Here is a 19,575-nt window from a genome sequence, read left to right as displayed (position 1 = left end):
GTGCTCAGAGCAGACAGCTGCACAAACCCCCACCCAAGCAAAGTTTCTCCTGGATGAGGATTTTACAAATCAACTTTGAAATAATCGCAAAGTCTGACTGACAGGCCCCTGGTTTTTAAATAACAGAAATTTGTCAAAAACAAATTGGTTGTCTTTCAAACAGACACCCTGTGTTGAGTCTTTTTTTTTTTTTTTTTTTCCTTCTCTTTCCTTTGCTGGCTTTCCTATTTCCAGACAACAACTGGATCCGTTTTCTTCTAAACAAACTTGAATTACAAAGGAATGTTGTTCTGCTATACTTAATAGATTTGCACATTTTTCCCTTTCTTCTTTAGTCCTTCCCAGTATAACATATAATCCTTTGCACCTGCAAAAGCTCCACAGACTGCTGACTGCCAAGAATCCACCACGTGACCCTGCTTCCATGACCAGAGATCCTGTGTTTAAAGAGAAAGGAAAATAAAAAGTTATTAAATGTTTGAATCTATCTGATCCCCATGTGAGTTAACTCTGAGGATGGGAACTTAAGTGAAAAGCTATTTTTGTGGCATTTTTCAGTGATGTAATAAGTGATTTTTCCCAAGGAACTTGTGTACTTGAATGAGCAGATGGAGTGAGAAAGATGTCTGGAACTGAGGAGGGCTTGAAGCAAATTGCTTTCAGGGATTTCATATGTATGTATTTAAGCCTGTGGCCATGCAACTTTGCAAATATTTTGTGAAATTGTTTTCTTCTTGGCAGATAAAACAGTGCAAAGCAAAACACTGAGCGGGGGGGACGGCATGCAAGAACCAGTATCAGTTCAGCCCAGATGTACCAAACACTCCCATTTAAAATGAACAGTCCCCAGCACAGCGAGACAGGAGTCCTGTTTGCCCCCCTACATTTCTCAAACCAACCCTTCCCCTCGCACTCCCAAAAAACCCCCATCGTTAAGAAATTACTCTTATCACTCCCATTATATCCCAAAGCAGGTGTGTCTCTGTTTTTCACTTGGCGTCATTAGGGACCACACACCCTCCTCTCCACTGCTCCCACACACCATGCTCCAATCCCTTTAACTCACAGCATCATTTAAACATGCACGTTTAAAAACACCACCGAGAACGGTGCCTTCTAAAAAACACATATCGAGAATCAAGGCAAACAGTTCATGAGTCAGATCGGTATCGCCAACAAAGGCCAACACACGCTGGGATGGTTTTTATTATGCCAGCTACGGTCACTTTGTTCTCCCCTCCTCCGCGCCGCTCCATCACCCCTTTCCCATCTCCTGAAACGCTTAACACTGGAAGTTCTCTGGAGGAGAAGTTTCTGGTTTATGATGTGAGGACCAGTGCTGAGCAAAAAAGGATGGGATCCACAGCCCTTCTGAGGCCTACCACAGAGAAATCAGTGATTTTATTGTGTAGCTGCGGCACTACCTCATTCTTTTTAAAGCCATATTACTTCTACACTAAAATTTTCTTGAAAGCAACCCGATAGCTGTGCTAGGCTGAGATACTGCTCTCGGGCTCCCGGTCTGCAGTACAGCCACTTTCCAGCAGGGCATGAGAACTCGTTTCCCTCATCTGCTGACTCTTCATTTAACATGCTGTCCTTGGGACTCGCTTCTTCCAACTTGGCTGCTGGTTACATTTCAGTTGAATGTTTTAAAAATCAAACTGTTCAAGCAACAATGGCCAGCCACAATGTTGTTTGGTACCCTGCCATAGCTAAATAGCTGCAGCTCTGCTGTACGAAAGCACTAAAGGGATTTCACCCTCTTTAATGCTAGCCATTCTTTTCCTGGTGTTTTCAGTATGGGCTTCTATTCTGCTGTCACCCACAGCAGAAACTGGTTTTCATCTTATAAATAAATAAATAGGGATTCATAATTCTTCAAAGCCATAAGATGCTCTTCTGGAATAACTTACAGTTCTCTTGCAAGTCGGTCCTGCTGGATGAAGGACACTCGTCCCCTAAGACAAAGGGTGCTACGCTCCAGTGCATCTACGTATTGTCAAAGCGTAAATCCCATTTTCAAAACACTTCAGGTGCTTAAGAAATCTCAAACTGAAAGTCAGGGTTTAGAAATTTAACTGCTGGAGCCACTTGATAAAACCAGAATTACTGTATTTTTTAATTAAATGTTCTCCAACTGTGTACACGTCTACAACTAAAGCCGAGAACTCAGAACAGTAACTTCTGTCATGCAAAAAGCACTATGGAAGATCTGCTGGAGGACTATGAGGAAAACCAGCACATTAATACAGACATTCATGGCTTTGCCAGAAGCCCAGCCAGTTCTCAGTCATGCTGGGGTTTTATGATAATGACATTGTCCAAAGAAGTAGGAAAAGGTCATTCTTATTTGTTGGCATGTAGCTCTGAAATCTAGTTTCTGATAAAGCCTGGCTTCCCAGTACAGTTCTGCACAAAGAGCCTTTGCCAAGCAAGGCAAACAGTAATGAATTCCCATCAGTTATGCCTGCAAATTGACAACAGGTATTTGCAACAGTCATTCAACATGGAAAATTGTTTAGAAGGGTGGAGCCAGGAACAGTTCAATTAAATTAGGGAAAAGGAGAATTGAGGCTGGAGAACAGGAAGAAAATTCCCCAACAGTGAGGTCTACTGAACGTCGGAGCCAGCCTCCCCAGGGAGGAGAGGAAAGCCCTCTCCTTTGAGTCATTTAAAAATAGACTGGAGAAGGCACTCAAGACTGTACTGCGGGGAATAATCCTGCGTTGGCAAGGGCAGGACGAGATGACTTCATGCATTTCTTTCCATCTCTGATTTCGGTGATTCACCCAGAGCTCCAAACCTGAACATGAAGAGCAAGAGAGAACCGGGGCACGAGGACATCATCCCAGAGGAAGCCAAGAAAAGAAAGTGTCACAGGGCCAAGAGGACCGGCAGGACTCTGGTCCAAATTCTTTCTAACCACACTCACGCTGCGGGCCAAGCTGATGCGCTGAAGGTCACGCGTGTTTCCTCTCATAGCCCACTGACCCACTAATTGACAGGGCTTTGTGGTAAGCTGGGCTTGTAAGTTCTTCAAAAACACTCGCCTTTGTGCTGCACTAAGCATGGTTTTAATACTACTAACACAGGGCAAAGCACAGAAGCTATTAGAGGCTTATAGATATAGGTAATAACACCATCACTGTAAAACCGGGGCTGCATTCTTGAAATACTGGGTTTATACACATATCCCCAAAACATCGACTTTGGACAGAATCACTGGTTATTTGCGGTGATGCGGTGCCTAGGTTATGCTCCACCATCCTAGATGCTGCACAAATTCAGAAGCACCTTCCCTTAGTCGCTTCCAGTCGGGGGGATAACGGCGAGAGCTCAGGTCATGCAGAAGATGGCTGTCAGAGGCAGGAGCCCATGGGTCACTGCTCTCTGTTGGCGTCTCCCAGCAGGGCAGAAGTGCCCGCGTAACACCTGCAGGAGCCCTGCAATTACGCTGCTTTTCCCACACATGCTCTTTCAATATAAAACATAAACTGGGAATTATGAGCAACACAACTGCAACAATTGGATCAGCCTGGTTTACCCACCACCGCCATCAAATGGCTCCTACCTGCTTACACTCTGCTCCTCCTGCAGAAGGCAGCAGGAGATAACGAGACTGTTCCAGGGCAATACCCATTCCCACTAGTATTCACAGCCTAGGAAAGCAAAATGACAAGGAGCACATTACATGAAAGCAGGCCGCCATGCCAAGCCTGTGTCATGTGTATTCTATTAAGCTGAAGGCTGAATAGAAGACTTTGTTTTCCACTTCAAAGGACCCCATCCCAATCTCTCGCTCTTCCCTTATGAATAACAAATTGGAAATAAATCTTCTGGCTGAAGCGCATGGAAACTCGTGCAGTTGGGGCCCTCTGCAGCTTCCCAGCTCAATCACATGCTAATTTTTTTTGTAAACACTTTCATGTGATATATATGTAAATCTCCCTGTGCATTGCTGTACCGTGTAAAGCAATACAGCGGGTGTGTCCTCAAGGGATGGGACACAGTGGGAAGCCTGAATGCAGATTTCTAATTACTCACAGGGATAATGTTCACAGAGAAGGGTCAAGTGTTGTATGTGGGCAGAACCTTCCTTTTCTTCCTGACAATCCCATTTCATACTGTCCCATAGGCCAGCGTCCTCTGCTTCTCACCACAAACGTTATTTAGCTCTTTTGATACTGAGAACACAAGGACACCCCATTTTGCTGGGCAGAAGGCGCATCGGAAAAGTCACTCTTGGGATATACCAAAGGCCTTTCAATCTAAAAAACAAACCAAAAAAGAAAATACTACCGCTTTTAAATACAGGGGGGAAGTATATGGTGCCCACCAACGTGGGCTCCTCACGTGTTGAGGACACCTGGGCTCCAGATGGCCAATAACCTTGGACTAGTTCACACAACTCCTTACCTGTGCGTGCCTGTCACCTTTGCCTTAGGTTTGTGGTAAAAGTTTGGGGTAGAGATCATCTGTCAGCTTTGTGCTCCCAATGCAGTTGCGTCTTGGCCTATATTCAGGACACCTAAGCTATGGTGATCCTGGGAAGGTGCAACACTCGCACCTCTCTCAAACCTGACGACCAGACCAACACCCCAAACGCTGCAGGAAGCATTGCAGAGAATGAGACACCTCTGCCTTGGCCCTGCTATTCTTCAGGCACTAAGAGGCAAGCAGACCTCATGGCATACACTAAACTTGAGGCCTGCAGCTGAGTAAATATTACAATTCACTCCAATGATAAGCATCTGTAGTATTTCTCCATACCCCTCCGTTCAAGGCAGTGCTCAACTTCATGATAACAGAGGGGAGAAAAATCTCTCCAAATTAATCACGTGGATTTGTGTGCATGTGCAGTCCTGCAGACTGAGGAAAGAAAAGCAATTTTCACGCTTGCCTTTGCTACTAGGTATTTTACTTGCAACATGGCATTCTGCATGGCTGATCCTTACAGATGCATGGCACATTAGCTACAGGAGAAGCAAAAAATTCATAAGCCGATTGCAGTTTCTATACATAAAGGCAAAAAGCATAGAGCCAAACGCCCTCCCCAGTGAATTTTTATGTGCATATGTGCAGCATATGTGCAGTTCATGTGTATATTATCTTGCAGGAAACATGCAAGCCCAAAGATGGGAAAAATTCAATGCTCTAAGTTTACTGTTGACATAAACATTGAGACTCCATTCACACTAATGGAGTTGTGCTCACTTATGCCAGTACTGAATTTGGCCCTAGACTTAAACCCACCCAAATCCTAGATAAATTGAGAGAAAGGGAACAAAAGTTGGCCTACACGCAACAGCATATTTTTCATGTTAAAAGCATTTCATTCCCTTTTTCTCCCCATATAATACTGCATTGATGTCTGTGACCCATTTGGATGTAAATCAAAATGGATGTGCTAAAAGCCTGGTTAAAGAAAATGTCTTCAAAACAGTGTTCCCGTGGCAAGGCAGAACATAATATGCCAGCTACACTCAGTTTCCATGGCATGAAGGGCCATATGTGTGTCTGGGGAGGAAAACACACTTCTGAAAAATCACTTCAAAGTTAGGATGGCTTTCTTTGAGCATCTGCACTGCTACTACCTGCTAATAAATCTGTGCTTCTTGCAGGCTTGTGTGAATAAATTACACGGAAGAATTACATGAGTCTCTTAAAGTTCTTCAGCAAGCAGCAAGTGTCCGAATCAAATGGTGAGCCCTTCACATTGATTACCTCTATATTCTACCAAACGTCCCCAGACGTCATTGGCAAGCTCTGCGACTTCTAGAGAACTGCTTGTGGTCTAGGCATGACCAAGAGCATCACAATCTGGCTCTGTATCTACAGACTGCGCGAGTCTGTTTTATTTCTGTTGTTTTAAAAGCTGCATTGATGATCCAAAACCATCTGACTTTCTCAAACGTGTCTGCAGTGCTGTAAGTAAGGATTGCATTTGTTTCTTCCTCTTTGGTGCAGATGGCGTATAGCATTCCTTCGACTGTGCTTCAAGACTGTGTGAATGACACTTATTGTGACACTAATAAAGCAAGGGCTGTTTGCTGAACAGCTGTTGGGTACATTGTTCTTTTGTGAGAAAAATGCAGCCGTTATACTAATGGCATGCACACGCCACATTGGCTGCAAGTTACATCACGCCTCGAAACACCGCCATGGAACTCTGTTTTCCCGATACAGCACCTAAGCAAATGGCAGACACGTTAGCGTTATTTAACGATTAGGACTTAATCCCTAAATCAGCCCGATCGTTACTCAAAGAGGGAGCGAGGTATGGTAGAACACTTACTACACTGCCTGCAAGGAAATGGGTTTAAAGCCGGGCCTGGGTTTCATTTACTCTTGACTTATATGCAGCTGAGCACAGCAGAAAAGAAATACTAGACTGCTTCTCCAGGAAAGAAGGAAAGCTGTCACCTACCTATAGAGCAGGGAAAGCCATTTTAGGCCCAGTTCGGCTACATTCCTCTATTTTCTACTTACCCTGTTAAACAGCAACAGATTTGATTGTAAATTTTAGGAGGAAAATAGCATGTGGTTTATTCTTTCAATGGTGGAGTTATAAACACGTATTACTGCTGAGAACCCCAGCTGCCTGGGCAGAAGCATTCTGTAAACTTTTCGTTCTTATTAACTTTAAAAATCAGGTGCAATGAGCTCCAACCAAGATTAGAGTCCTCACCCTCCACGGAAACCCACCCAGCAGTCGTTGCGCAGCATGCTTCAAGGTATATCTCAAAAGTATATCTGCACTGACAACTACAAGCAAGGCTGAGCCCACCCTCGAACCAAGCTTGTTCACAGCCTAGACTGCCTATACCAGCCCCCAGAAGTTGAGCTCTCTGGAGGGGGGAACCAGCAGAACCAAGCGAACGAGAACACGTGCCAATGCCTTCGTGTAGATCTACAGTCCAGTCCACCAGCAGCTTTCCAAAGCTCTGTTCCTCTCAACACAAGTGCCTTGTGCCTGGAGTGGCAGCTGAACCTGGACAGAAGACAAGGGACCTAAGGAAGTGTAAGCCCAATCCCAAGCCTGTTGTCCATTGTGTGGGCAGAAACCAGTTCAGGAACAACATGGGGAACTTCTGTTCTAACCCAGCCAACCTTCTGCTATTGCTCAGCCTCGCAGGGGAACGGCTGGACTCTCCCCATTCTCTTTAATACGATGCCCCGCTTACTTTACAGGGTGGAAATGTGCCTGTGTGTAGTCTTCAAACCATTCTCTTCTCCTGAAGCCACCAAAGTATTCCTCTGCTTGTTCAGCATCTTACACCACTAACACATGCCACCACAGTCATTACAAAATCCTACGAGAGACCTGTTCTCAGCTCCCTGTCTCTAGCTATTGCCTCTGAAGGTGCAACCAAATATCTCTCTTTGTACAACACGCGTTAATTTGTGAGACTTACAGATTTGAGAAGATTCTCTTATTGCTAAAGCTAGTGACAAAAAAAAAAAAAAAAACCAACACATGTGGGCTCACTACAGCTGCAGAAAGTCTAAGAGCTTTAGGTTTTGCCCAGCACCGAGACAAAGAGGGAAATCCTGGCCCCACTGAGTGCCAGAAGAGCCAGAACATCACCTTGAGCATGGTCAGTCCAAGATTTTTATCTTGCCTTGCAGGTCATGGGCCAGCAGAGCAGCACAGTCTGTGCCAGCCCTCCCAGACGGGCTGCGTGTGCAAGAGCGGACTCACTGGCACACAAGAGTCTGCAGGGTGAAGTCAGCCTGACCCTGACGTTATATAGTCTTAGCAACATCCAAGCGCCTCATGTCAGAATCGGACGTGTCTAATGAAAAAGACAAAAGGTTCCCAGGATAGTAGGCCTGTTTTCCCTCCTTAAAAAAAAAAAAAAAAAAAACAACACCAACCAAACAAAAAAAACCTCTTATTTTTCAAGTTTACTCATTTGAGACCTATGTCCTCCTGTCCTGCCTGTTCCTTCCCTCCTCACTGGCTACCAGAGCCTTTTCTCCAGACATACAATACATTTGGTCTATAAAGAGAGCATTCTCCGTGTACAGCTGCACGGGAGTAACTCTCAGAGGCTCTGAAGCATAGCCAACATGCAGAAATATAAAACCCAAGAGGACTGAGTCTTGTTTCACCTGGGACGGGTTTATCTTACGCAGAGCACTGCTGTCCGAGGGAGCTGACCATTTCCACTCAGACAGAAGAAGGAGGCATTTTTGACAAGACGTTTCTGTACTCAAACCTAACCAGAGGCTCTTGATTTTGCGTTTTTTTGTTGTTGTTGTTGTTGTTTTTAAAAAAAACTCCATTTTGTTGAAAAAAAACTGATGCCCTGTATTTCTGCAATATCCCCACAGCAGAAATTAAAGTTGTCTTTTTTCTCAGTTAGGTCTAAAAGAGAAAAATTATGGATTAAAATGCAACATGAAACAAATGATAAATTATTTACGTGCTGTTGGTAGGTACTCAGATATCATGATTAGAAGTGCTGAATAAAATGCCTGAACAGAGCAGAACAGAAGATCCCACAGAAGGGATGAACTCCACAGTGCCACAGTCATCTGAGCAGAGGCTCACAGCCCTGGCAGCGGGGTGAAAGCAAGGGAGCTGCGCCAGACTCCCTGCAACCCACCACGACTTCATGCCAAACACACAGACCCTGTAATTTGAAATTCCCACAGAAGAACACACATATAGCATTTCCAAAGCAAGTTACAGAGGCACCCTGGAAATTCCAGGGCAGCATACAAGGGGACTGTATCTCACATTATTCCAAAACTTGAACTAATACGGAAGGCAGCGTGCTCGGCTGGCATCTGGGAAGCACACCACAACTATGTTCTGCTGCCTTTCTTCATGGCCAGCTGGCTTTGAGGTGGGATCAGAAGCATTAGCCCCACCTAAAAGAACCTAAACCTGATCAAACTCTCACAGTGGTAATCACCCACAGTGCTCCTCCAAGGGTTGGTGTGGCAGAGAGGGAATGAAACTTGAAATCCCCCTTCTTTTCCTGAACTCTGAGAAGACTTCAAAATTGTTTTAGCTGTAAGGCTTGGGCTAAAAAGACAGAGAAGCACTACGCTAACTCACCCTAGTAGAGAATTACAATATCTGTCCTGAAATCTGGTACATCGTAGCACAGTTACCTTCTCCCCTTTGGTTTGTATCAATAATCTGGGCCTAAATCAAAATATGGAAAAATGAAGAATTGGGAAGGGAAAGGACATTAAGCATGCAGCATAGCAGTGGATGCTACCAATCTCCAAAAAAAAAAAAAAAAGTCACTGTGATCTAAGAAATGAGTCTAAATTGTGTGTTCACCTGAGTAACTGGAAGTAAAGCCAGTAGTTGAAGCATATCTATTCCTTGCTAATTACTGCAATACCTTCTTTTCCAGCACACGCAGTGTAAGTAACCTTATAGTTCTGTAATCTGTACAATGTTCTTTCTTCTTCTTCTAACTTAGTTTAGGGCATGATACACAAGTTTACTCTCACATAGGACAGCTGGTCTACGTTCACAGACAGAAGAAAACTGTGCATGTAAACTATGTGGCTAAAGCCCGCTGGAAGCACAAAGAATAACCAGAGCATCTCGGAGCAAAGCAGATAGAGAAAAAACGGGATACAGAAACGCCTGATATGCTGCCTACGACAAGCCTTTATTAGGCTTCTTTAAGCTTAACACCCTGCTGCTGGCTGCAGCCAGCACATATGTAAAGGAAAAGGAAACTCTTTTCTTCCATGTGCCTTGCTAGCTGTCCTTTACACTGGAAAGATATTTTTCTTCATTTTTATGGTGCTTAGCTTGTTCGGGGAATTATAAGATTGAGTCTATCATCCATCAGCTTACGTAACTTTGTACTAATGGTTTTAAAAATGACACAGCCATAGCACTTGTTCTGTTCTCCTCTGTGAGATGATCCACACAGGTCACACACAACTGCTCCCACTTTCTCAAGTAATCCCATGAATACAGTGCAGAATAGTCCCTCAGACATTTTTGAACCAACAGCCTCAGTAAATTCTTCTGCATTCAGGCTGTGCACCGTTTGTCTCTTGTCCTTTGCGCTCCTACCTCTTCTTAATTACTGTCTCTTCATGCACCCGTGAGAAGCCCTAGCCTGAATTGTACTCTTATTGATGCTACTGGCCACATCCAGCCTGTTGATGGGACCGTAATGTTTTTTCTCCTTTGTTGTACTGTCAGGGCAATTTTTTAAGAGCTTCATTCAGATAAACAAAACATATTCTGCTTTCACTGCCTGGCTTTGATGTGACAAACCTTGAGCTCTCTCCATGTGCTTGAGCCAAAGTGACTGGAGCATGCAAGACTGATTTTTGCCATTTTCTACTCTTGGTTCCACAGCCAGAAGAATATATTGCAACTGGTCCATGGAACAAACTAACCCAGTTTTGTTTCTCTTCAGATCTGCACTGACCTCTTTAGATTAAACATGATGTTTCATCCTAAGCGACTCACTCCTGCAGCCAACTAAATTCAAACTGTCTTCTTTAAAGCCTGCAATCTAAACAACACATTTTATTGTCACAGCTACATGGACATTAGTTAAAACAACTTCACATTCTGAAAACAGCTACACGATGTTGCTGTTTTATGCGGTTTTGGCAAGAACACTGCACTTTTTCTCTTTAAGCACTGCCACCTCTTGCTCCCAAACATGGCTGCTGCACTAACAATTAGCAGGTCAGGCCAGTATCGCTGCCGAAGAGTTTACAGAAAGCCATTCCTGGACACTGGCAGGGAAACAGATTCCTAATAAGGCAGCCAAAGCTACCCTGTGCAATGGGACGATACCCAGACACCGCATCAGACCAAGCTCACGAAGTTCCTACGGAATCCTCTGCAAAACACAGCTCAGTTCCCTGAAAGCTCTTGATGTATTTCATGCTCCTCCTGCCTGTGGGCTCTCCTTTATATTTGACTCCCTGAAGCCTCCAGATGCAAACATTCACACTGTGGGCTCATCCCTCCAGAACAACCCAAGCTACTGACACACAGCGAGAGGACAAGCTATTGTCCCAACCAAGCATACAAGGACCAAGGAGAACATAAGCCCTCCTCCCTCAACAGAAGCAGTGAGGAGCAAGGAGGATCATCACTGGTTCCCATCCTTCCCAGTACCTCTGCCCAGTTTAGGTCTCAGTGCCAAGCTTTCTCAGGAGTCCAGCACCCTTAACAGGAAGAAAATCACTCTACCTCCACCTCCTCTCTTATAAATATTAGATTTTGCTACAATGCTTTTAATGATCTGCAATAATTTTCTGTGCTTCCAACCCAGGATCTCAAAGCTCCTGAAAAACCCTGACTTTCCTCCATCTTTTGCAGTGAGTTAAAGGAAAAAGCAGAGGGACAGAGAAATGACATGACTTCAAATCCAACCCTGTGCTCAAAAAGCTAGACCCTGACTCTGTCCATGATAAACAAAGCAATGAGCTGGTGGGAGAACAACGCATCATTCTGAAAGACTGCACCATTAAAATATCATCCAACTGACACCTTCTTTAAATGACCTTTGAAATAGCGTACACACAGCCAATCATAATAGCCTGCCAGCGATGCACTGAGAGTTTCTCCCTGTCTACAAACCCAGGCTCAATCAGTTTTCTCTGTATCATTTGCAACTGCCTGTTACCTTGAAGAGTGAAATGCTACAAAAATTAAAATAAAATAAGAACCACAAACCAAGATGGTTCCCACTCTAATCAGTAAAAATAGCTAGGGTAGCAGATAAGATTTCTGGCATGCTGGGGAGTAAAATTTAGACTGCATGCCACATATCAGCGGTTAGATGTTCCCTGTTATTTTTCAGATATTCAGGCAAATGATTTTCACATGCACAGGTAGGTTGGTACATACTTACTGATTCTTGGATGTGCCCATAATTGTGATAATCAAGTTAGATAAGTTACCATGGAAAGACTTTGTGAAATGTATAACTTATATTTCTATCATTAAAGAGGACTTACCTTTAAGGACTCCCAGAGGGGAAATTGTACCAGAGAGAAAGGAATCTGGAGAGGTGGGAAAAGGAAAAAAAAAACCAACAACGTAACGTTACAAAAGCAAATTAGGTTGGCATGTTCCTCAACTGGCTAAATTAGGAACAGTTATTGTTCACTCAGTGAACTGCAGCTTATTACATTCACAAATCTTTAAGGACACTATGTATGCTGCCATTAAATGACTGGTTTCACTAAAGCAGTTTTATTTTGTTTATCACATTCCCTGCTGAGAGGTTAATGTATTGTTACCAAGGTGGCCTAGAAGAGCAATAAGCAGGATGATCTAGTGCAGGGACATTCTTGGTTTGACGCTTAGCCAAGAAAGCCATAAGCATGGTTCAAGAAACACGCTCCCAAGGCCAGGAACACAGCCTGGCAAAAAAACATCTTCAGCAATACATCCTCCCACAAATGCTGAGCTGAAAACAGCTGTGTTCCAACCAGGGCTTTGCTGTTTGGGCATCAGCTGCAGAGAGAAACTTTTCTGAACATCTCCCAGTGATCTCACATTAACAAGCTCCCTAGAGAATTAAAAGCAGGTTGTGAAGAGCTACCACAACCCAACCAAAATCCAAGAGAGATGCTTGGTGGTTCTCTTCTCATCACCTATAACGAGAGGTTCTTCTGCCCAGCAACAGCCGATATCTCTTCCTAGGCTCGCCCCTGCTGCCATGTGTCCTCAGCAGTGCCTGTGCATTACCAGCTCCTTTACAGATTTTACCCTGATAAACACCTTGTGACCAACTCTCTTAACACACGTGAGGAAAAAAGCAAAACATAGGTCTCCGTCAGCTCTGTAGGCTGTGCAAGGCTAACACATGTAATAAGTCAGTTTTCACCATGAACAGAGTGATTCTTTGTGACAAGAGACATCACTTTCCAGGGTTATGCCTTCCCTTATAGTTTCTTCCTCCTCCAATCTCTCCACTATGTTCTTCTGGCTCTTCCTCCTTCACCACTCTGACAAGCCCTGTCCGATATCCACCTCTGGTACCAACCCTGCCTTTGCTATCTCCAGCCTGGGTATCTATCTCAAGGACTCCCTATGAAAATACCAGCCTGTGCCAGAATTGCCCTACAGCTGTACCCTTCCTAAACGCTTCTGGAGTCATCTCCTCCACTTCAACAGTCAGCCAGCCCCAGTTTCAAATCTTCTTCCAAGTATCTATTTTCTATTCCCAAGCATTATGCATGTCGGATTAGTTTTCACCCTTATGTAGGCTGAATTTGTAGTTTGTACATCATTTTATTAGTCTCAGAAGGCACTTAGGCACCTTTTGCCATGAAAAGTAGTACACACTCTAAATGGGTCACGCTTAACTAATACATAAATCTGTGCTCTTTGTAACGAAATGCCAGGTTAAAAATATTCACTACAGAGATATGAACGGCTTATTATATCCAAATTCAAGCTACACAAAGGAATCTGAAATGGTACATCCATTCAACATCACAAGAGTTAAAGAGTATTGTCTGCTTCACTGTGTTGCAACTGATGATTAATAAATGAGTCTATTAAGTTAATCTGCCAGGCAAAACTAAGCTTGACAGACACCTGCCACAGAAAATTAGTTATCTATTCAGGCAGGAAATGGCAGTGAGAAGAAATCAATGTCACTGCTGTACATTGAGCTGACAAACTGAAATCTCAGAGGAAGTTTGTCATCTTGAACAATGAGCAATATCCCTGGTGGCATCCCAGAGCCCCACAATAAAGGTCAGGCATGGCTCTTATTTATCAGGGCCTTGAAACTCTAGTGTAGCAATTAAATTTTGTTTTTAATACTGGGTGAAAAAGTCCAGCTATTTGACAGTAATGTGTGGTAATATATTTATGAGAAGATATATATATCTCCACATGCTGCTGCATCACTGTTGAATTGGAGTTAAATGGCATGATTTCTTTGCAATGTAAAATGAAAAGCAACATAATCTTCTATTATCTAGGCCAAAAAATAGAAAAAGAAGAAACAATACCCACTACATTTACTTCAAATTTGTTAAAAGAGAGAAAAGGAAACGCTCTGTATCCAGCTGTACACCACGCAAAACAAGCTTTCAAGTACAGTCTCCAAGTTTTGCTTTCTTATATGCGCAAATGAGTGGTAAAATTATGCAGCTGTTAATAAGACAACAAGGGAAGCTTTTGACATAACCCCCTTTTTATCTCGTAGCTAGAAGCATTTCAATCGACGAGGAAATTTGTTCATGACTGCTGTTTGATTTTTGGCATTAGTGGTCTTTGCTTTCCATGTCCCGCTCAGATGGGGGATTGGGGATTATCGGTTTCACGTTCCCCTGTGCGCCCCACGAGATGCTGCCATGCGCAGGCTACCAAAACGCCTGGTAAGATTTCAGATGTATGTCAGTGGGACCTGCACAGCCGCTGGGCTCCCTCCTCTCTAAGACGCCCGCAGGATAAGGGCCTTAAACATCCATAAGTCACACTTTAATAGAGTTTGAAAACTTGCAAAAAACAAACTAGGAAGCACCACCAACAAAAACAAGCAGAGCAGCACCTTCGCCTGCACGAAGAAGATCTTAATGAGATGTCCTCCATTTCTTACAGTCATCCATTGGAGCCTGTTTGGCAACATCTTGACTTAAAAACAAAACCCACACAAACAATTTCATGGGTACAGGAATGAAAGGGAGTCTGGCTTCCTGTGGATTTGGTTTTTGTCATCAGATTCTCTCAAGCCAAATAATTTCCAAGCCACATTCGGCGATCTTCCCGCGACAGGGACCTCCATCACATTTCCTCTCGACGTCTATTCCACAGCCCCTGTTGAAAGTTCAGTTCCTATTGCAAGCCTTCCCTCAAACCCCTTAGTCGCCTTTATTCTTCCCTCACACACATATTTATTTACTTCTATTTATTTTTGCAGCCTCTGCCTTTCCGCAACATTTCCATAGCCGACATGTCCAAGGGCTGCGCAGGCTGCTCTGTGTTCGTGTGTGCATACACTCTGTTTGCATAAGCCTCATTTCCCTAAGAGACTAAACAGCCCACGCCCAAAATTAGTAATAATATATGCAAAAAGAAATAGCTCTGCAAGGGTAACTCATCCAACAACGAAAATGCCTTTAGATGGCCTATTGCCCTTTATTCGTCTACCACGACAGATGTGACAAAATCTCGCAGTCTGGGGACACTTCTTAATTTGACATTTACAGCATTTCATTCCTTTTCATATTTTGCTTTTTAAAAGAAAAGTTCTTCAGCAATGAACAGAATCACACCCTGCCAGGCACCGATATTTATGCCTGAAATAGGCTAAGGCAACAATAAAAATGTGGTCCACACATGTGGGTAACTTTCTGCCAGCAAATATGAAACCCTGGCGAGCTCCACCAACCTCTCATTCGATGTTAATACAAAATAGACAGAGAGTACCAGTTCTCATGTCTGGCCTCATGTTATATAACTGTGCTGTTTGTTCAACAGAGTCAACTCTTACACCAAAAAAAAAAAAACAACGTTTAAAGCCCCCAGACAGCTGTAAATCATTATCCTAAAATGTTTTATAGGTTAGTGAAATTATCATTTACTCTGGTCCCTGTAGTCCTTAGTACCTGATGCCTAACTTAATGTGATGAACGTTGCAGATTCTTGTTTCTACAGACCTACTTAATTCCCCTCATACAGAAGGATTTTAAAAGATTATTTTTAATAAGTTACTTCTAGAAATAGTTGCACCTCACAGCCCGAGCAACAGATAGACACATCTCACTTCTAAAAAAAAATACTAACCAGCAAGTACTGAAGATTGATGACAGTGCACAAGACCTCCCACTAAATGCTGTTTAATTAAATAAAAGATACTTAAGGAGGAGCTTAATAATACTCTTTGTAACTACAAAACGACATTTTAAAGTAACTCGAAATTCACCCGTTCAATATCTGATGCTAAATTGCAAGCTGACATTGTCCTGAAGGAAACAGAGCAGCCAGGGAACAAGGAGAACATGCTGAAGGAGTGACAAAGAAGGGGGGGAAGAACCAAAAGGAAGAAGAAAAAAAAAAAAATCAGCCTCTTCAGAACTGGAATTCCCTTCCAAATACGAGAATTCTTTCACACAAAGAGGAAACAGATGTCCATGGCTGGAATTTGCACGTGGCTTTATTCTCTTCTAGGATACAATAAAACTACTCTTCTCATCCTCCGAGCTAGAAATTAAACAGTGGCATGTCATGCATAATCCAGCTGTGCTTTCTACCTCCAACCTTTATTAGTAATATATTTAAAGAGAAGAAAAGAGAGACAGAAAGAAAGGGAGAAACTAGAAAAGCATCAGAAATGAAAAACTATGTGGTATGTGTTCTCAAAACAATATAAAACCTACAGATGTTCTTACTAATCTGTGGCACATGTTTGTTTATTCAGGTTTTCTCTGTCTCCAGTTCAGCGGGCTTTGCTCTCCCGAAGAGTTATCTGTTTTTACAAACGTTAGAGTAAATACTGAAGGAAGGATTGGCATAAATAGCCAGAGGAGGAAACAGGCTCACCTTGTAAGAGCTTTCTCAACGTCCCTGAAACTGTACCTCCGTCCCAGAAACTGCTCTCACCCACACCTCCGCTGTTCCCTACATTAACAGCAATGGGAGAAAAGCCAACAGTTATGAAGAGGATTTTGACAGCACTAATATCACAAAGGCCAACGGCAAGAACATCTGCTCCCTTCAGGAGGAACGTACTGCAGTCATCATGGAGTAGTTCTCAAACTTGCGCCTAACCTGTCACTCGCATGCACGGGGACGAGGCTCATGGAGATGCCACCACCGTTGAAGCCTCTATTTATAAGGAGTACTCCACCACAGTGTCTGCGCTGCAGGTGCCAAACTGTGCCTTCTCCATTGTAATTACAAAGAAAAGCCTAATAAACCACTTCTGAGTATCAAAAAATATACTGTTTTCCAAGGATACATAAACCACAAATTTCAGGAGAACAATCTTTTCTGTACCCAAGTCCCTTTTACATTCCTTTTTTTTTTTTAATCAGCTTCTTTATAAAAGATGGTTCTTTTCAAATAGGTTCAGATTACAGTAGAATAAAACAACCCTGTCTGCCCACTGGAGTCAACACCAAAACATTTCCGTTAATAATCACAGTAAATCTGGTTCAGTGTCCTGTCCTCTTAAAATTCTTCACACGCCAAATACATCTGGATTATGATAAACTGATGTTCTAGCTATAAATATACTTTCCCTGTGGTGGGATTTGAAAAGAGAGCATGAAATGAGGTAAGCCTCTCCCCTGGCCATGCCAGAGGTAATAGCAATAGACACCGTTATGAAGACCTGTAGCTGTCCACAATACTGACTAAAGGTGAAGGTGTAGAGGAGCTCAGCACAGCCATCATCGATGGTATACCCCAAAGCTGACAAAGTAGACTTATTTTCTTGCAAAGCTTCAATTAATACTGCCTCCCAGATCCTCCTTGATAAATTGCAGGCTCCACAAGGATCCTAACGAAGGTAATTTGTAATCTTAACATGAACGAAAGACTGTCAAAGCCATCAGCCGTGTTCCGGCAGCTCCAAGAGATGAAAGGTGTGAGCGTCATGAAAGAATAGACAAGTTTATATGTTAAATAGACGATGGAGGGCTTTGTTAATAAACACTGACACAATCAGAATCAAAACTCTTCGGGCAAGCATGACAACGCTGGTACAGCAATGACCATAAAGATCTTCTCTTGGCTCTGTTCCTCAAGAGACACAGTGAAAGATCAAGTTCACACACAGCACCTTCCTGTAAGACTGCATGAAGCCAAAGGGAGGTGGAACCCCATGGGGAGGTGGGCCATCACAGGTAAAACTAACAAGTCGCATTTGCAACAAACAGCTTTCCACAGCTCTTTGGAGTTGAACGCATGGCTCTGCAGCACTGCCAGAGGCAAAGGAACGGCATTTAGGGTGGTAGAAACACCAGTCTCAACAGTGCCAAGACTATGATTAAAATAAAGTTTCAGATCATGCGCTAGCAGCCACCTGAGGTAATCAGCAATTCCTTCATTTTCAAGCAAATAACATTAACCCTGTGTGAGCTGGGAGACAACTGCAAGCTATAAATGGGAAGAAATACAAAATTCCTGAATTATACTCATTATTCTGATTCAAGCATCCACTAACCCTCAAATAAATATTTGCACCTTGCTTCCTCTGTTTCCCCAGCTCTAAACCCAAAGTATTTCCACTTGTCACCTGGCATACCTGAGTGTTTGGAAGTAAATTCCTTTCTGAGACAAAATATTATGTGCCCCCTAGGGTTGCTTAATTTGCTTACAAGCCATTCTCACAGATGTCCTTTGGACCTGTGTGGCAGAACTTCACATACAACAGGATTTTCTTTTAAACAGCACCACACACTCGTTGTAAAAGCAACATATAAAGAACATTATGTAGAGACAAATAAATACAAGGAAAATTCTATCCTGTTTTCCCTCCACTAGAAAAGATTTTATGATTTAAAAAAAAAAAAAAAGAAAAGAAAAAGAAAAAAAAGAAAAAAAGTTTTTCTGCAGGGGCAATGTTGACCAGTGAAGAGGAAAGACACAGTCAGAGATCCGGCATGAGTCCGTGTTCCCAAAACATGGGAAAAAGAGAAGCACTGGGGCAGATGCACAAACTCAATGCAGGCTGGATTGATTCAAGAGAGCCTGATGATCACAGAGCACTAACTTCACACACGTGTGAGACAGATCATCATCGAGCTATTGAAGGCTCTTTCCTCAAAGAAACAACATTAACAGCCTTCAAAATCCCCCCCTTGTGCACCAGCCCCTTACTTTGCTGGCAGGACAGAATAACTATTAGAAATCGTATGTTAGCCACAGAAGTCAGTCTTATTGGACTTCAAACAGGAGCCCTAATTAGACAAATAATATCCATGTTCTCCCATTCTCCAACAAACAAGCACTAAAGGAGATGCCCGTTTTGCTATTCCTTCTCAAAAACAACGTATTAAAAAAATCCTCAACACGAAAATGAATATGCCGACATCGATTTGTACATGCTGTTTTCAAGGCGCAGATAAAAATCTTGTAGGATAAAAGATGAGTTTAGCAGCTCTAGAAGAATGAAGGTATTGTTTAACAGGAAGCAGATGTATGTCAGATGGCAAACTCATTAAAGTGTCCCATCGTTAAAGGAAACGGGATAACAACGAGCCATCTGAAAAAACCTGAACTGATCAGGAAATACACAAGCCGCAGCTAATCTCCTATTTATTGGTAGGTAATGCCTTTAAGTCATGCACATGCATTGAGTTTAGGACCATGAAGGACTAATCTTTGTTCTCATGAAAAAAAACATAGGAGCAGAACCCTAGAGCATGGAGTGCAGCATTTCTGGAAAAAGTCTTCTGAGGAAAAACCCTAACATTTGGTGAAACTATTACATCAATACGTGGGTGCACACACACATGCGTGGTTATGTGCGGCTGGCCGGGAAGCACGTCAGCTCGCTAACTTTGAAGGCATTTTAATGTACATTTTACATACACGTAACATTTTAAATGTAAGTATAATTACAAAAATGCCTTATGAAAGGTACCTATCAA

The 19,575-nt window shown here is 42.9% G+C and overlaps 1 protein-coding gene across 6 annotated transcripts in view; it reads right to left on the bottom strand.

The window, feature by feature from the left end:
• The window catches only part of SLC25A26 (solute carrier family 25 member 26), a 114,758-nt gene that overhangs the window by 40,281 nt on the left and 54,902 nt on the right, over window positions 1-19,575 (bottom strand). For 4 of the 6 annotated variants that reach the window (XM_082321805.1, XM_082321802.1, XM_082321807.1 and 1 more), the window contains 2 exons: window positions 11,974-12,018; window positions 368-437 (listed from right to left, as the gene is read on the bottom strand). In XM_082321805.1, coding sequence (XP_082177931.1) covers window positions 368-437; window positions 11,974-12,018 — 115 coding nt within the window. The remainder of the gene's footprint in view (window positions 1-367; window positions 438-11,973; window positions 12,019-19,575) is intronic. The other 2 variants (XM_082321803.1, XM_082321804.1) reach the window with 2 other exon arrangements.

Source organism: Platalea leucorodia (assembly GCF_965183815.1).
Source record: "Platalea leucorodia genome assembly, chromosome: 9".
Classification (NCBI taxonomy): domain Eukaryota; kingdom Metazoa; phylum Chordata; class Aves; order Pelecaniformes; family Threskiornithidae; genus Platalea; species Platalea leucorodia.
Note: the sequence above shows the minus strand (reverse complement) of the source record. Positions and strands in the feature narration are given on the sequence as shown.